Raw genomic sequence first — 16,266 nt, 5'->3', positions numbered from 1 at the left:
CATCGATAACAACATTTTTTTAAAAAGATAAAATTTGGGGAGATCCCATTGCAGCTCAGAGGTTAATAACCTGTCTAGCATCCATGAAGACGTGGGTTCAATCCCTGGCTTCATTCAATGGGTTAAAGATCCGGCATTGCCTGCGGCATAGGTTGGCTGCAGCTCCAATTTGACCCCTAGCCCGGGAACTTCCATGTGCTGCAGTATGGCTATAAAAAGAGAAAAAAAGATAACTTTCAGCACTGTACCATGCATATAGCGAGGCCTTGTTTTTTACCCCACTTTCTGTACACATTTTTATTTCCCTTCGTATTAATAGAATGGCTTCAGAATTGGAAGATCATTTTTATAAGAAGCATTGAGAAAGAATCAATCTAACTGATATTCACCTCTAAGATAATTAATTTGTTCTCTCTCATAAGAGTAGCCTAAGAAGAATGTAAAGTCTGGAAATTATTATACACACGAAACACTTGTACTCTGATGAAACTGAAGACTAACCTCTGTGGCTTCTAGTAGACATCACAGGCACTGCCATCAAGTATATAATTGCCTTTGAAGCAGAAGAACATCATTTAAGGGATACTGAAATAGTTCAAATGTAATCCCAGTTTGTTCATCTTATATGAATATATTCCTTTCTAATTGTGTAACTTTTAAATTTTATTTAATACTGATTATAACAGGTTTCATGTGTACAACATTATATTTCTACTGCTGTATACCCTACAACATGCTACTCACCAGAAATGTATTTTCCATCCTTTACCATACTGTTCATTCCCTTTACCCATTTTTCCCTTCCCCTCTGGTAACTACTGCTCTGTTCTCTGTAGGTTTGGTTTGATTTGTTTGATTAGTTTGGTTTGGTTTTTATTTGCTTTAGTTTTTAAGTTCCACATATAAGGAAAATCATACTGTCTTTCTCCATAGGACTTATTTCCCTTAGCACAATAACCTGAAAGTCCATTCATGTTGTAAGTGGCAAAATTTCATCTTTTTATGGCTGAATAATGTTCCGCTGTATGTGGGTGTGTCTGTGAACATATGTATATACACACAACATCTTTATTCATTTGTTGTTGGGCACTTGGTTGTTTCCATATATTGGTGATTGTAAACAATGTTGGGTGAACTTAGGGGCGCATTAAGTTCCATGAGCACCACCCAGCTAAGCCCTCAGGTCCCATCTGGACTTTTGTGGCTTCCTTTGAGCTCAGTTTCCTGCCTCATCACTGCTTCCCCTAGCTTCCTTTGTGTACTGCTTGCCAAGTGGGACTTCCTGGAACATTGCTATGTTACAGTCCCTCACTGCTTTCTATTAAATCAAATCCATAGCTAGACCTGTTACTCCATGGACCTTCTTCCATTGTTTCTACTCCAACATAAGGCTCCAGTCAAGAACGAATCCTCAGGGAGTTCCCGTTGTGGATCAGAAGTAACAAACCCAACTAGTAACCATGAGGACTCAGGTTTGATTCCCTGGTCTCACTCCAGGGGTTAAAGACCTGGCATTGCTATCAGCTGTGGTGTAGGTCTCAGACACAGCTAGGATCCCATATTGCCGCTGATGTGGCTGTGGCATAGGGCGGCTGCTACGGCTCTGATGCCCCCCCTAGCCTGGGAACTTTTTAGGTGTGGCCCTAAAAAGCAAAAATAAATTAATCAATTAATTTAATTAAATAAGCAACTTAGTGGCACTTAACACATTCCTAGCCACCACTTCTATCTAGTTCCAAAACATTTTCATCACCCTGAAATAAAACCCCATACCAGTCAAGCAGTTACTCCGCCTGCTTCCCTCCCTCCTTTCTCTGGCAACCACTAATCTTTAGTTCTTTTTATGCTCTTGCAAGCATTTAGCATAATGTCATGTACCTACATGGGAGGCACTCACAATAGTTTAGTGGGGGCTTCGGGTGGGTTTTTTTGTTTGTTTTTTGTTTCAGTAAGTATAATACACATATAAAGAGGCGCAAATAAGAGTAGAGCTTGATAAATTTTCGCAAACTAAACACATCCATGAAAGTTACACTGGGATCAATAAACAACATGACCAGCACTATAAAAAAGACCCTTTGGTCTCCCTTCTGGTCACTTCCTATCTCCCCAGTAGAAGTCACTATCCTGATTAATTTTGCTAGCACAGATTAATTTTTCCTGGGCTTGTACGTTATCATAAATGAAATCATACAGTCGTACAGTGTCTGACTCCTTCTGTTCAATGCTATATTTAAGATTTATTCATAGTGTTGCATTCACAATACTTTTTATGGATAAGAGTGACAGATTAAGGAAAAATATTTTATTATTATTATTATTATTGTTATTATTATATTGCCTTTTAGAGCTGCACTCACTGCATATGGAGGTTCCCAGGCTAGGGGTCTAATTGGAGCTACAGCTGCCAGCCTACACCACAGCTCATGGCATCACCAGATCCTTAACCCACTGAGTGAGGCCACAGATCAAACCCACAACCTCATGGATCCTAGTCAGATTCGTTTCCGCTGTGCCATGATGATGTCCTGAAGTAAAATATTTTAAAAGGTGATTCCTGAAGTAAAATATTTTAAAAGATGATGTCCTGAAGTAAAATATTTTAAAAGATCGGGAAGTGGGAACCGATCTTTCAGTCAAAAACAAGAGCGAGACATGGGAAAAATAGATTACACCAAAAAAAATTTTTTAATTTTCCACCCTGTTTGAGATCTTAGAGGTAATAGATGGTCCTAATTTTTTTTTTTCCACCGTGATCGTGGCATGCTTAAGTTCCCTGGCTAGGGATCGAACCCCTGAAGCACAGCAGTGGTAGTGTCAAATCCTTAACTGTTAGGCCACCAGGGAACTCTGGTCCTAATTATTTCTAGTTATCAATAAAGTCAGAGATGGAACAGGTGTCATGAAAGAAACAGGCAGCGGATCTAAACTTGAGGTGGGGGGGTAATAAATAGTAATTACCTCTATGAGTTGAAGGAGTATGGATAGCAGGAGTTGAAGAGAAAGCCCAGTGTGACATGGGGCAAATTAATCTCCTGGCAATTGTTTTCCCAGTCTATAAAATGAGGATTGTAACAGAATTATCAAATTAGGTAAGTGAATGTAAAATGTATGGGACTGTCCCTGACTCTTTAATGCACAGCCTTCTTTCCACCACCTTCCTTATTTGAACGCAGATCAGAACTTGTAGCAAGGAACTAAGCAGTGTCGTATTTCCCCAGCATTAAGCCTCTTGGACTTGTAATAGAAAGATGCATAAAACAGGTTTGGGATACAGATTTTGAGAAATAAGATCTGAGAATAAATATAGTACAACCCACTGGCATCCTTCACAGTTCAAAGTCAACTTTTCAATAATCCCTGTCTCACCTTTATAAAGGAATTCCTTTGCTAGGGTATATTGACCCCGACCCCTATTTCACTCATCTGATCCCACCAGTTCACCTAAGCCCCATAAGCGTCACCAGATCCTTCCCACCCTTGCACATACCCTGCAGCATTTTACCTCCACCCCCGCCCCGCCCCCGGACTTGCGGGCAAATCTTTCTTTGTACCCGTCACGGACAGACAGGTCTGATGCTCCTATCAGACTTGGAGCCTTTCCAAAGTACCCATGTCTTTCACATCACAGCTCTGAAACTATGGCACAAGAGTAGGTCCTGAGAAATTACGCTGGAATAAATTTTGTCTGAAAACTTGGAAGCCAGCCTGGTGCTTAACTAATTTAAAATGCTCAGTCCGCAAAAAAGGACTTAGCTATTGTGTTAGGTATTACGGTGTTGTTTAAAATCCTTGAGATCTAATTATTCTTTCAACAATCAGCGCCAAACGTGCTGGGCTGGGAAGAGAAAAGCTGTAAAGAGAACCGCAAAGCTGTAGCTGCCTCCCACGCCTGCTCACACGCAACGCCCCTCTCGCAGTGCTGCAGCACTGTCCAAGTGGGCGCCCTGGCGGTCTTCCCTGCACAGGCGCGGACCTCGCTGAGGGGAGGGGCGGGCCCTCCAGCCCTTCAGCGCACCCGATTGGCCAGGTCTGCCGCCGTGCGTGGGCGGGGCTGTAGCTGGAGCTGACCAGCCCTCAGGCAAAGCACCCGCAGGGGGCGTGGCCTGCAACCTGTCGGGGGCGGGCTGTGAGAGGGGGGCGCTGCTTCCGGGTGAGCTGCCCCGCCCCCGCGTGGGCCCAAGAGACCAGAGCTCGCGACTGTGGTGGCGGGAGTAGCGGCGTGGATTCCTTACGAAAGCCGGTGAGTGGGGGCCAGACTCCGGGAGTTGGCAGACTTGGACGCGGGGGCTCTGGCACCAAGAGTCTTGTATCCCCAGACCCAGATCGTGCTGTACTCCAAGGAGCGCCGGCGATGTCGCTGGAGACGGAGTCATTGTGGGACCCCTGTTTGGGTTCTTAGAGTTAGATGTCCCGCTGCAGCGGGGTTGGGGTCTCCGCGTGGCTGTAGTCCTTGGAGACTCGGGGCTGTAGTTCTTGGAGACTCCGAGTCTCCTCTCTGGGCTCCATTCCCTCGGAGATCGCTGGGGTAGTCTCCATCAGTGCAGAGCCCGCGGTGCCTAGCAGTATGGGGGAGGGAGGTGCAAGCAATAACAGCCACTCTGTGCTAGCCTTGTATGTACGGTGCATGCATTGGCCCATTCAGTCTTACAACAGCCCATCAAGCTCAGTTCAAGCCCTTATTGGCCAGATGAGGGGACTGAAGTCACACAGCTGAAAAGTGACAGAACCAGGATTTGAACCCACGTGTAGAGACTCCAAAATCCACAAGCCTAACCATCTTGCTGCTAGCTGCAACCAGGTCCAGAGTTGCCTTTCTACCTCTTCCCTCCCAACCTCTTTCACCAAGAGCTCTCCAGGAGTCCACCTCTGCTGATGAGCAGCTTTGAAATCTATACTTAGGAGTTCCTTTTGATTCCGTGTTTTAAGAATCCAGCTGGTATCCCTGAGGATGTGGGTTTGATCCCTGCCTTTGCCCAGTGAGTTAAGGATCCAGCCTTCCTGCAAGCTGCGATATAGGTCACAGATTCCCCTTGGATCTGGCTTGGATCTAGCATTGTTGTGGCTGTGGCATAGGCTGGCAGCTGCAACTCTGATTCCACCCCTAGCCTGGGAACTTCCATACGCTTCAGCTGCAGCCCTAAAAAGAAAGAAAGAAATCTATACTTAAAATATCAAAGGGGAGTTCCCGTCGTGGCGCAGTGGTTAACGAATCCGACTAGGAACCATGAGGTTGTGGGTTCGGTCCCTGCCCTTGCTTAGTGGGTTAACGATCCGGCGTTGCCATGAGCTGGGGTGTAGGTTGCAGACGCGGCTCGGCTCCCCCGTTGATGTGACTCTGGCGTAGGCCGGAGACTACAGCTCCGATTAGACCCCTAACCTGGGAACCTCCATATGCCACGGGAGCGGCCCAAGAAATGGCAAAAAGACCAAAAAAAAAAAAAAAAATCAAGGGGTAATGGTGGACACTGATGACCTCACTGCCAGAGACCTGGATTCTAGCCCCAGATCTGCCATTGGCCCCTGCACAATCTTGGCCCAAATGCCTGCCCCTCTCTGAGCCCAGTTCCCCATCATGCCAATAGTGTTCATTTCAATGATGCAATCAGCAAGCTTTATGAACCCTCCTAACCAGCATGTTCTGGGATTTTTGGAATTGGCAAATTCTCCAAATTCTCCTAATGGCTAAGCCCAGACGAGACTGGGCTCTTCAAAGGCAAGGCAAGGCCTGGGTCTCATTCTTCTCTTTTATTTCTGTTTCTAGCACCGGTTAGGCCCAGAGTAGACATTCAGAAAATGCAGGCTGAATCAATAGGCAGCTGGTCAGTCCCGTTTCAGAACTGCCTGACACCTGCTGTCCTGGGCCTTTCTGGGACTTTGGATTTCTCAGTTCTGGCCACCTTCTCCCTCCTGGCCCTCCTGACTGCCTCCTCCCCTGCTAGTGGCAGAGCCTGCCATAGCTGGCAGTAGCTCCCAACCCTCTGTGCCAGGACCACAGCCTCTGGAATCCTCAGCAGAGCACAACAACAGGGAATCGGACCCTGCAGCTCTTCTCAGCCCCTCCTGGTGGTAGTTCTCAGGGCCCAGCTTCCGTTACTCCCCACTTGAGGAAGTTACCTTCTAAGGAAAGAGGTAACTTCCTAAACAATCTGAGAATTTACTCATCCCTCAGTGTCCCCTCTTCCATGAAGCCATCCATCCTTGTCTCTCAGAGACACAGTCCACCCCTCTACAGTAGCGTCTGGGTGGTGATTATTTTTCCTCCACCACATAAGCTGCTGGAAGGCAGAGATATGACCTCAGAGGTCTTAGAAGACCCCGTGGCCCATACAGATTTGAGTGAAAGTCCCTTCCCGGTATGGTACCGAAGGCACCGCTGTGACGGCACTCTAGGAGGTTACACCCTGCTCACTTCTACTCCTCATAATAGTAAAAATAGCTGCATGTTTACCGTGCAGCTACTTGTGCCAGGCACATACCTCGTTCCCTATCTCTGATCTTCTCTGCAGCTCTGCACCTCTGATGGTATCATTCCCATTTCAGAAATTGCGAAATGCAGATTCCGCAGCATTGCCCAAAGTCGCCCACAGAGCACAGGGTCTGTTGGCCTCTGAAACATGGTTCTTTCTGCCCTGCCTGATACAGCCTTTCAGTTAAGCCAACCCATTCTGAATCCCAAGGTGACTTGCCCTTGTCTTCAGTGGGGCATCGCAGGGCTTCAGCTGTGGCTTATGGGCTCCCTTGATCTGGGAGAAGGGCCACTCCCAAGTATGTGAAACTCTTCCAGTCTTTGAGGGACTTTTGGCAAAGCAAAACCTCCACCTGGATTTGGCTCTGCAAACAGAAAAGCACCTCCGTTGCCTGGATATTTATTACTACACAGATATTTATTAAGCACGAGTTGTAACAGAATGACTATGTGTGGTGCAGGTAACAGGGAACTTGAGCAGAAGCCAAGAGACCCATGGTCAAGCCCAGCTCTGCACCTGACTCTGGGGATGTCAGACCCCTCCCGTCGCCTTTCTCCACCCTGCTTTCCACATCAGAATGTAAGAGGTTAAATGGTATTGGTGATGTTCAACATTTTAATTTTTTCTGCACTAATACCCATTTCTCAAATCTCTTGCTGAATCCAAAATTAAAGGGGGGAAAAAAAAAACAGAAAAAAATGGAACTGCCCTAGTGAGGCCTCCCCCTCACTACTCTCTCCCCTTCCTCTCTTGTCCCTCATCCCCAAACCCTCCTCTCCTCTGGTGAATTAGACTGCAAGGCCCCTAGGCAACCCAGCCCTGTGGCTTCTGATAAGCAGAAGGCATGTGCAGCCTTCTCATGTCGATGTGGGATTGAGGCCAGTGGAATGCAGCTCTGGATTCCAGAAGCTAGGGTCCCCCTGCTACAAAAGTAGCCTTAAAGTGAATCAGAGACCTAAAGACCTGGCTTCAAAACATGAGCTGCCTCTGCAGATTGACAGTGAGCAAGTCACTTAACCTCTCTGAGTCTCTGCCATTCAATGAGATAATAAATATATAAAGTTCCTAGTACAGTGCCCAGCACATAACATATACCCCATATATTTTTATCTGCTCTCCTCCATCTCTCTAGCCCCAAGGCAGAGAGATGCCTACTGAATCAAGTGTGGGGTATCATAGGGAAAACCTGTCTAGAACTAACTCACAGTTTGGCTTAGTCACCAGCTAGCTCCCTGGTCTTGCGCAAATGATTTAGGCTCTCTGAGCTGGGCTAATCCCTGGCAGACCTGAGAGCAAAAATTTCTCACCAAAAGAGCACTCAGGACTTTGTATCCACCAAAGAATCATTCAATTGGGGGTTGGGACATCTGGGGAGGCCTGGCTGGCCCCTGGGTCTGTTGATGTGGCTGCCTCAGGGGCGTGGTGGGAGGGTGGATCCCGCGTGGCTCTGGATAAGCCCGCCAAGGAGGAGGATCAGACAAAAGAGGCCCCTGACTGGTTGGGAGGGAGCCAAAGGGGCCTGGAAGACTGGGGGCCAGGGAGAGGGAAAGGCGTTATCAGTGTACTAAGGGAGCCTCCACACCGGGCCCAGAGACTGTGCAGCCTCGGGTAAGTCCCTGAGCCTCTCTGGGCCTTGAGGTCCCATTCATCCAAGCAGGGATTGGTGGCTCTTTTTTTTTTCCTCTCTTACTTGGCTATTAGGCATCTCCAAAAGGAAATGTCTAAAACAGAGCTCTCCAGCTCCTCTCCAAGCCAGGCTCCCCACCGCCTTCTTCCTGCCTATCCTTGTCTCCCGTGGCTCTCTAGGTCAAGCAAGCTAGAGCATCTGCCCCAGGAGACAGCCTCTTGGCCGCCTTAGGGTGCCCCCCCCTCCCCGCCACTCTAGCCCCATAGCCGCTGTTCCTCTGCTTCTCTTTGGCTCTGCTCAGGCTTCAAGAATTATCTTCCTAAAGCCAGGCTTTGACCCGGCCCCTCCCCCGCCCCCTGCTCAGAAATCTTTCTGGTCCTCAGTCTGGCTCCCCTCCACACTTACCACATCCCCTGTTGCCCCTCCAGTCCTCAGAGCATCCACAGCCCGTCCCCCTGCTCCACCCTTGACCCCTTTCTTTACCTCTGCCAAGGTGAATGCGTTCATCCTGCAAAACCAAGTTCAAGTCCCATCTTCGCACAAGCTTCTTCTGACCTCCTAACTCTAAATGGGAAGTCATGCTTCCTTTGTGGTAGGCTCCGCCTCTCTGAGATGCCCTCGGTCAGCCGGACCTCCCAGGACCGCAATGCCAACTTGAGACATCATGTGTGCGAGTGCCCAGCATGGCCTGGCACACAGTAGGTGCTCAAGAAACCAACGTGAATGCCCCAGCTTCATTCTGTCTCACGCCCCTTTTTTGACATTTAGGGCATGTTGTCTTGTACCTCATGTGGCTAAATATTTACTGTGTATGCAGGGTGCTGCAGGGGTGGCAGGAATGAACTAACTGTGGACCCTGCCCTGCAGAAGCTCTGTCCACTGGGACAAAATAAGCTAGGTCCACAGGGAACTGTCATCTAAGAGAAATTGTGATCTGGAGAAGAAGAGATGCTGCAGAGGGAGAAGGAAGGAGGGGCTGCCTGGTAGAGAACCTGGCAGGATTTGGGGGTGGGGGGGTCGTAGAAAGAGCACCAGCCTCCTAGGGAAAGAGAGGGTGAGCCAGAAGGAAGTGTGGCTAGTTCTGAAGAAGCAGCAGGAGTTCTCATGGGCTGGAAAAGACAGCTGCCATGGCTATTCCACAGGGGGTGTCTCTCTGTCTGTCGGGCATGGTGCTATTTTATCCTCTTAGTGTGGGTCCTGCCTGATAAGAAGTCCAGGTACCAAGGGATTGGGGTGCTTTTCCATAGTGGTAGAATTACAGGAGATTTTGTCCCCCTTTTTTTGCTTATCTGTACTTTTCTAAAATTTCTGCCATGCACATGGACCTTGTTCATGGAATAGGCAAAGTTTAAGTGGTGGCCAGTCCATCCCAGCCTGATTCTTTGATAAAATACAATGAAAATGAGCTACTAGAGACATGTTTTTATAAAAGAGAGAGACCATATAAAATCCAAACCCAGAGTTTATATTACTAGATTGAGATTGCTCTCGAAGTTTCTGAAGGCCTGCTTTTATGCGTCTGCCTATCTTGGTAAAGACCAACAGGGATAGGTGAACCCCACTAGGAGTAGCCCTGGGGTACAGAGCAGAGGAGTTAGGAATCTGGAAGAACCTGGGGGTGCGTGACCACCTCCCAGGGGCAGGGACCATGTCTCATGTACCTCCCATCACCCCACAGAGCTGAGCACGAAGCAGAACCCCCAGGAGCCCTCCATTCCAACCAGCTGGCTGCTCTCTGTGCCCCCTGCCCACCATGCAGCCACAGTCAGTCCTGCACAGCGGCTACTTCCACCCACTGCTTCGGACCTGGCAGACAGCCGCCACCAGCCTTAGTGCCTCCAACCTCATCTACCCCATCTTTGTCACGTGAGTCCTCCAAAGAGCCAGGTCTCTGCAGGGGGTGTATTGGGGGGACATGACCAGAGCAGGTGTCTGTGTTACTGTTGGGGGGTAAAGTGAGCTGTCAGCTTGGAGCACGAGGTATTGGAAGTGGCCTGCTGGGTTAAGGACAGCCATCTGGGGGCGGGGGGAGCTTGCAAAGAGTAGTCTTCCTGTTTGGCAAATAAAAATAACCCTTGGAGTTCCTGTCGTGATGCAGTGGTTAACGAATCTGACTAGGAACCATGAGGTTGCGGGTTCGATCCCTGGCCTTGCTCAGTGGGTTAAGGATCCGGTGTTGCTGTGAGCTGTGGTGTAGGTTGCAGACACGGCTTGGATCCTGCGTTGCTGTGGCTCTGGCACAGGCCGGCAGCTACAGCTCCGATTGGACCCCTAGCCTGGGAACCTCCATATGCCGAGGGAGTAGCCCTAGAAAAGACAAAAAAAACCAAAAATTAAAAAAAATAACCCTTACCTGTCATCCTGAGCTTTTGCAGTAAAATAGCATCTGGTTTGTTTTTTTGTTTGTTTTTGTTTGTTTGTTTGTTTTTGCAATAAAACAGAAGCTGAGGAGATGTTCTGTAGGTTGTAAAGTGCTGTATGCATGTAAGAGGTGGCAGCTGTGATCATTCATGATAGAATCAGCTGACCCTTCCTGAGGGCTTACTGTGTCCCAGGTACCACTGTGCTGAGCTCCTACATAGGTTGTCTCCTTCAATCCTGACAGTATTCTCATGGGAAAAATAGGAATATTATCCCTTGGAATGTCATAGCCACGAGGGCAGGGATTTTTGTCTGTTTTGTTCACTGCATATCATCAGAGCCTAGAACAGTATCAGGCACATAACAAGTGCTCAATAAATATGTGTTGAATGAATGACTGAATCCACTCAGAATCCAGGTGAGGCATTCCTGTCATGGCGCAGCGGAAACAAATCCAACTGAGAACCATGAGGTTGTGGGTTCGATCCCTGGCCTTGCTCAGTGGGTTGAGGATCTGGTGTTGCCATAGAGCTGTGGTGTAGGTCGCAGACACGGCTCAGATCCTGCGTTGCTGTGGCTGTGGTGTAGGCCAGCAGCTACAGCTCTGATTGGACCCCTAGCCTGGGCGCCTCCATATGCCATGGAGGCGGCCCTAAAAAGCGAAAAAAAAAGGAATACAGGTGAAGGGACTGAAGGTCAAAGAAAGTACCATTTGGCCAAGGTCGCCCAGTCAGTAAGTGGCTGGGATAGCAGGTGAGGACCTTCTGACCTCAGAGTGTAAGTTTTTAACCACTTGCTGCCTTCCTGTGAGTGCTGTTGTTTTAGTACAGTTGCTTGTTGTCACTGTTATTCTTGTTCCTATTATTATTTCAGGCCCTGGGCTTGGCCAGGCAGGGGAACCAGATACTGGATCCCATCCCTCTCCCACCATTTGCACCTCCGTATCCCTCCCCAGCTTCCCCGCCATTCTTCCCAGTCACCCCCTCACCACTGGCCCTTCCCACAGTTACCAATCCATAGCCCATCCCCGGCTCTTGCAGGGATGGTCCTGATGACAAACAGCCCGTCGCCAGCCTCCCAGGAGTGGCCAGGTAGGCGACACGGTTGGGAGGGCAGGGTGAGGATGGAGGGAGTGATTTCCCAGGTGGAGGTGCCCAGAAGCAGAAGCAGACCCAGGAGCAGATGGTCCGGAGAGGCCAACTTCAGCTCAGAAGGGTTTTTGCAGGGTCAGAGCTGTTCCACAGCAGAAGAGGCAGCATTGTGCAGTACTGAGCTGCCCCTCTCCAGAGGCATCATAGCAGAGGAGAGCTGAACTCCAGATCAGAGTTCAGTAAGAGCACTTTAAAGGGGCCTTCCACAGCTGAATCCCATACCTCTGCTCTGTGGAGCCTCAGTTTTCCCATCTGTTCAGTGGGTGCATTCCTGCCCCTCCCCGTACTGTGGGGCTCGAACCCTCCTGGGCTCAAGTGCAACTTGGCTCTTAAGAGAGGCACCGGCCACAGGGGTGGGGGGAATCCCCTGCCTGGGACCTGCCTCACTTTAGCCCCTGCACGTAGATATGGCGTGAACCGTCTGGAAGAGATGCTGAAGCCCCTGGTGGAAGAGGGCCTGCGCTGCGTCCTGATCTTCGGTGTCCCCAGCAGAATTCCCAAGGTGAAGAATTGGAGGTGGGATCAGAGGGAAGGGGAGGGGGCTTCGGTGAGGATAAGCTGAGGTTCCATGCTGACCACACCCTCTGGCCTTGAGTTGGTCCTGCAGCCACCAGTGAATGGACATGACCCCTGCCCTTAAAATAGGAGCCGTGGGAGTTCCTGTTGTGGCTTAGTGATAACATGAGCTGTGGTATAGGTCGTAGAGCCAGCTCAGATCTGGCGTTGCTGTTGCTGTGGCAAAGGCCAGCAGCTACAGCTCCAATTTGATCCCTAGCCTGGGAACTCCCATATGCCACAGGTACAGCCCTAAAAAGCAAAAACAAGCAAACAAACAAACAAAAAAACCAGGAGCCGTGTAGGGCCAGGAAGCTAAGTAGGGCTGCAGCTCCCTGAACGGGCAAGTCAGGTCCCCTCTGCAAAATGGGAACAGTGCTCACTGTGCCTTCTCATCTAGGGCAGTGGTAGTGCTAAAGGAGAGGGCCAGGGGAGTTCCCGCTGTGGTGCAGTGGTGGGTTAATGATCTGCTTGTCTCTGGTGTCACCGGTTCAGTCCCAGGCCAGGCACAGTGGGTTAAGGATCCCACATGGCTGCAGCTGTGGCGTATGTGGCAGGTATGGCTCCGATTCGGTCCTTGGCCCAGGAACTTCCATATGACAAGGGTGTGGCTGAAAAAGGAAAAAATAAAAAGAGAGGGCCAGGGGTGCGCTCTGCTGGCTGGCCACCATGCCTCCCATAGGCTTCTTGTGACAGACACACCACTTTGTCCTTCCTCGGCCACCAGGATGAGCGGGGCTCTGCAGCCGACTCTGAGGACTCCCCAGCTATCGAGGCGATCCGTCTGCTGCGCAAGAACTTCCCGAGCCTCCTGGTGGCCTGCGATGTCTGCCTGTGCCCCTACACCTCCCACGGTCACTGCGGTGAGCTCCCTTTTTCCACCGGCCCTGCCGCCAGCTGCGCTCCCACTATACTCCCCGAGACACTTCCCCAAACTCAGCTGTCTGTCCTGCAGGGCTTCTGAGTGAGAATGGGTCCTTCCAAGCTGAGGAGAGCCGCCAGCGGCTGGCGGAGGTGGCACTGGCCTATGCCAAGGCAGGTGAGTGAGCCACCAGCAGGGGTGAGCACCTCTGGGTCAGGGAGGTGGCAGGGTGGGATGGAGGTTCCCAGAGTTCTGAAGGCTACCCTCTGCCCTTCAGGATGTCAGGTGATAGCCCCGTCGGACATGATGGATGGACGCGTGGAAGCCATTAAGGAGGCTCTGATGGCACATGGATTCGGCAACCGGGTAGGGGCAGGGAGTGCAGGGAGGGGTGGGAGGAGGTAAGAAAGCCTGGACCAGACCTGCCCTGACATCTGCACCTCAGATGGAGAAAGCAAGGCCCAGAGCTCCAGGGGGATTAGGACATAGGCCCCTACATCCGGCCTGGGTCCTTTGTCTCTTTGTCACATCACCCTGGGACATCTGGAAAGAGCTGGCTGAGCCGAGCCCCCCATTGTCTCCCTGTAGGTATCAGTGATGAGCTATAGCGCCAAATTCGCTTCCTGTTTCTACGGACCTTTCCGGTGAGTGGGGATGGATAGGGGTCTGTTGGTGAATCCCTGACCTATTAGCCCAAAGCCAGAGCCCACCCTGGTGCTCCTGCTTCCTAGGGATGCAGCTCAATCAAGCCCAGCTTTTGGAGATCGCCGCTGCTACCAGCTGCCGCCTGGAGCACGAGGCCTGGCCCTCCGAGCAGTGGTGAGTGACCAAGCGCTCGGCCCCACCCACCCCGTGTCCCAGGCACCTCGCCCCCCCGGGGAACTGCCCACACCTCACCTCACCCCTTAGGACCGGGATGTACGGGAAGGAGCCGACATGCTCATGGTGAAGCCAGGAATGCCCTACCTGGACATCGTGCGGGAGGTAAAGACCAAGGTGAGGAGTTCATGTCGTGGCGCAGTGGTTAACGAATCCGACTAGGAACCATGAGGCTGCGGGTTCGATCCCTGGCCTTGCTCTGTGGGTTCAGGATCTGGCGTTGCCGTGAGCTGTGTTGTAGGTTGCAGACGCGGCTCGGATCTGGTGTTGCTGTGGCTCTGGCGTAGGCCGGCGGCTACAACTCCAATTTGACCCCTAACCTGGGAACCTCCATATGCCACAGGAGCTGCCCAAGAAAAATGGCAAAAAAAAAAAAAAAAAAAACCAAGGTGAGCACAGACAGGGCAGAGGCCGGAGGGGGCTAGGGGAGACGAAAGTGTGCCCACAGATTCTGGGACCTCCGATCGAGAGGTGGCTGAATCTCAGAGATGGAAGCTATCCACCCCCACGAACAGGAATCCTCCCATTCCTGTCCCCAGCCCTGCCCGGGAACCACTATGGGCCTCTGTGCCCAGACGCGCAGGAGCCTCTAAAGAGCTCTGCCTTAACAGCACACGAATGAGGCATTCCCTTGATGGCTCAGCAGAAACGAATCCAACTAGGAACCATGAGGTTGTGGGTTCGATCCCTGGCCTCACTCAGTGAGTTACGGATCTGACTCAGATCCCACATTGCCGTGGCTGTGGTGTAGGCCCACAGCTGTAGCTCCAGTTAGACTCCCTAGCCTGGGACCTTCCATATGCTACATGTGCGGCCCTAAAAAGCAAAAAAAAAAAAACAAAAAAAAAAAGAATGAGCCAGGCTACCAGCAGCGCTATCTCAGGGCATGGGGCTCAAGACCAAGTGGGTGGGGAAAAGGGGACACTCCCAAAGGCACAACCCCTCAACTTCAACCTGTCTCCTCCCCACCCCCACCTCTTCTCTGCAGCATCCTGAGCTCCCTCTTGCTGTGTACCACGTTTCTGGAGAGTTTGCCATGCTGTGGCACGGGGCCCAGGCCGGGGCATTTGATCTCAAGACTGCAGTACTGGAGGTCATGACTGCCTTCCGTAGAGCTGGTAAGCAGGCAGGGCGGGGTTTTTTTTTTGACCTGTTCCACAAGGGCTGGTAGGCACTTTGCCCTGATAGGCAAACAAAGCCATGAGACAGCCTGGAATCTCATGCCTGGAAATACCAGTGATCTGAACAAACAGGACGAGGAAGGGATATGAAACGGCCAAAGAGAATGTAGACCAGTGAAGGCAGCAGAGCCCTCTGTTACTTTTGGTTTTGAGACCTTGGCCAAGCCCCTTCTCTCTCCTCAGTGTCCCCATTTATTTATTTATTTATTTATTTATTTATTGGTCTTTTTTGTCTCTTTAGGGCCACACCTGCAGCATATGGAGGTTCCCAGGCTAGGGGATCCAATCCAATGCCAGCCTATGCCAGAGCCACAGCAATGCAGGATCGGAGCTGCGTCTGCGACCTACGCCACAGCTCACAGCAATGCTGGATCCTTAACCCACTGCGCGAGGCTAGGAATTGAACCTACCACCTCATGGTTCCTAGTCAGATTTGTTTCCACTGTGCCACGATGGGAACTCCCAGTGTCCCCATTTATAAACTTGAGATAAGATAGCTGGTGCACAGATGTCAAGAGGTTTAAGTGAGATGATACGTGTAATCGGCATAGGTGTATCACTCCCTAAATGGGAGCTAGTTTCATGTTGAGCACACAGTGTGAGGAGGAAACTCACAGCTTACCTGTTTCCCCCACTGTGCAATTTTACCCTCCCGTGTGGCTCAGCAGGTCAAGGATCCAGTGTTGTCACTGCAGCAGCTCAGGTCGCTGCTATAGCACAGGTTCTAGGAACTTCCCCGTGCCTTGGGAGCAGTCAAAAAAAAAAAAAAAAAAGAAAAGAAAAAAAAAATGTATACATTGGCAAACAGGTCCAGAAAGAGAAAATGCCTTCCCCAAGGTCACGCACTGTACAGAGCTAGGACGGACGAGAACTGGACCCAGTCTAGGTTGTGACACCCATGGGCTATGCCACTTCATGGTAGCCTGCTTCCCCCCACAGCCCTCATCTCCCAGAAGGGATTCCCAAAGCCGATCTGATGCTTCCTCCCGGTTCCCTCCCCCGCTTCCTGCTTCTCTCCCAACCCAGGTGCCGATGTCATCATCACCTACTACACGCCTCAGCTATTGCAGTGGCTGAAGGACTGATGGAGAAAGTACGCCAGACCCAAGAACTAGAACTTTAAAAATTCCTGAGCCTTGGAGAAGTGACAACCAAAGTAAACACTGCTTTTAGAACTGTG

General features: G+C 50.5%; 1 protein-coding gene across 3 annotated transcripts; it reads left to right on the top strand.

Annotated features, from left to right (window-relative positions):
• Nucleotides 1-4,173: 4,173 nt before the first annotated feature.
• ALAD (aminolevulinate dehydratase) lies at nucleotides 4,174-16,266 on the top strand. 3 transcript variants are annotated; one of them, XM_084992850.1, is made up of 13 exons: nucleotides 4,174-4,243; nucleotides 6,931-7,049; nucleotides 9,776-9,963; nucleotides 11,499-11,549; nucleotides 12,015-12,111; nucleotides 12,892-13,027; nucleotides 13,120-13,203; nucleotides 13,304-13,392; nucleotides 13,615-13,670; nucleotides 13,758-13,845; nucleotides 13,936-14,022; nucleotides 14,894-15,023; nucleotides 16,113-16,266. In XM_084992850.1, the coding sequence occupies exons 3-13, from the start codon at nucleotides 9,851-9,853 to the stop codon at nucleotides 16,169-16,171; spliced, it is 990 nt and encodes a 329-aa protein (XP_084848976.1). In that variant the 5' UTR covers nucleotides 4,174-4,243; nucleotides 6,931-7,049; nucleotides 9,776-9,850; the 3' UTR covers nucleotides 16,172-16,266. The 3 variants fall into 3 exon arrangements, with proteins under 3 accessions (XP_084848976.1, XP_020923424.2, XP_084848987.1); XM_021067765.2 differs by lacking the exon at nucleotides 6,931-7,049; XM_084992861.1 differs by lacking the exons at nucleotides 4,174-4,243; nucleotides 6,931-7,049 and adding an exon at nucleotides 8,032-8,078.

The sequence above is a fragment of the Sus scrofa genome, chromosome 1, assembly GCF_054392235.1.
Source record: "Sus scrofa isolate SSC_HxYL_T2T_F1_AM1 chromosome 1, Sscrofa_HxYL_maternal_Yorkshire_Landrace_v2.0, whole genome shotgun sequence".
NCBI lineage: Eukaryota > Metazoa > Chordata > Mammalia > Artiodactyla > Suidae > Sus > Sus scrofa.
Note: the sequence above shows the minus strand (reverse complement) of the source record. Positions and strands in the feature narration are given on the sequence as shown.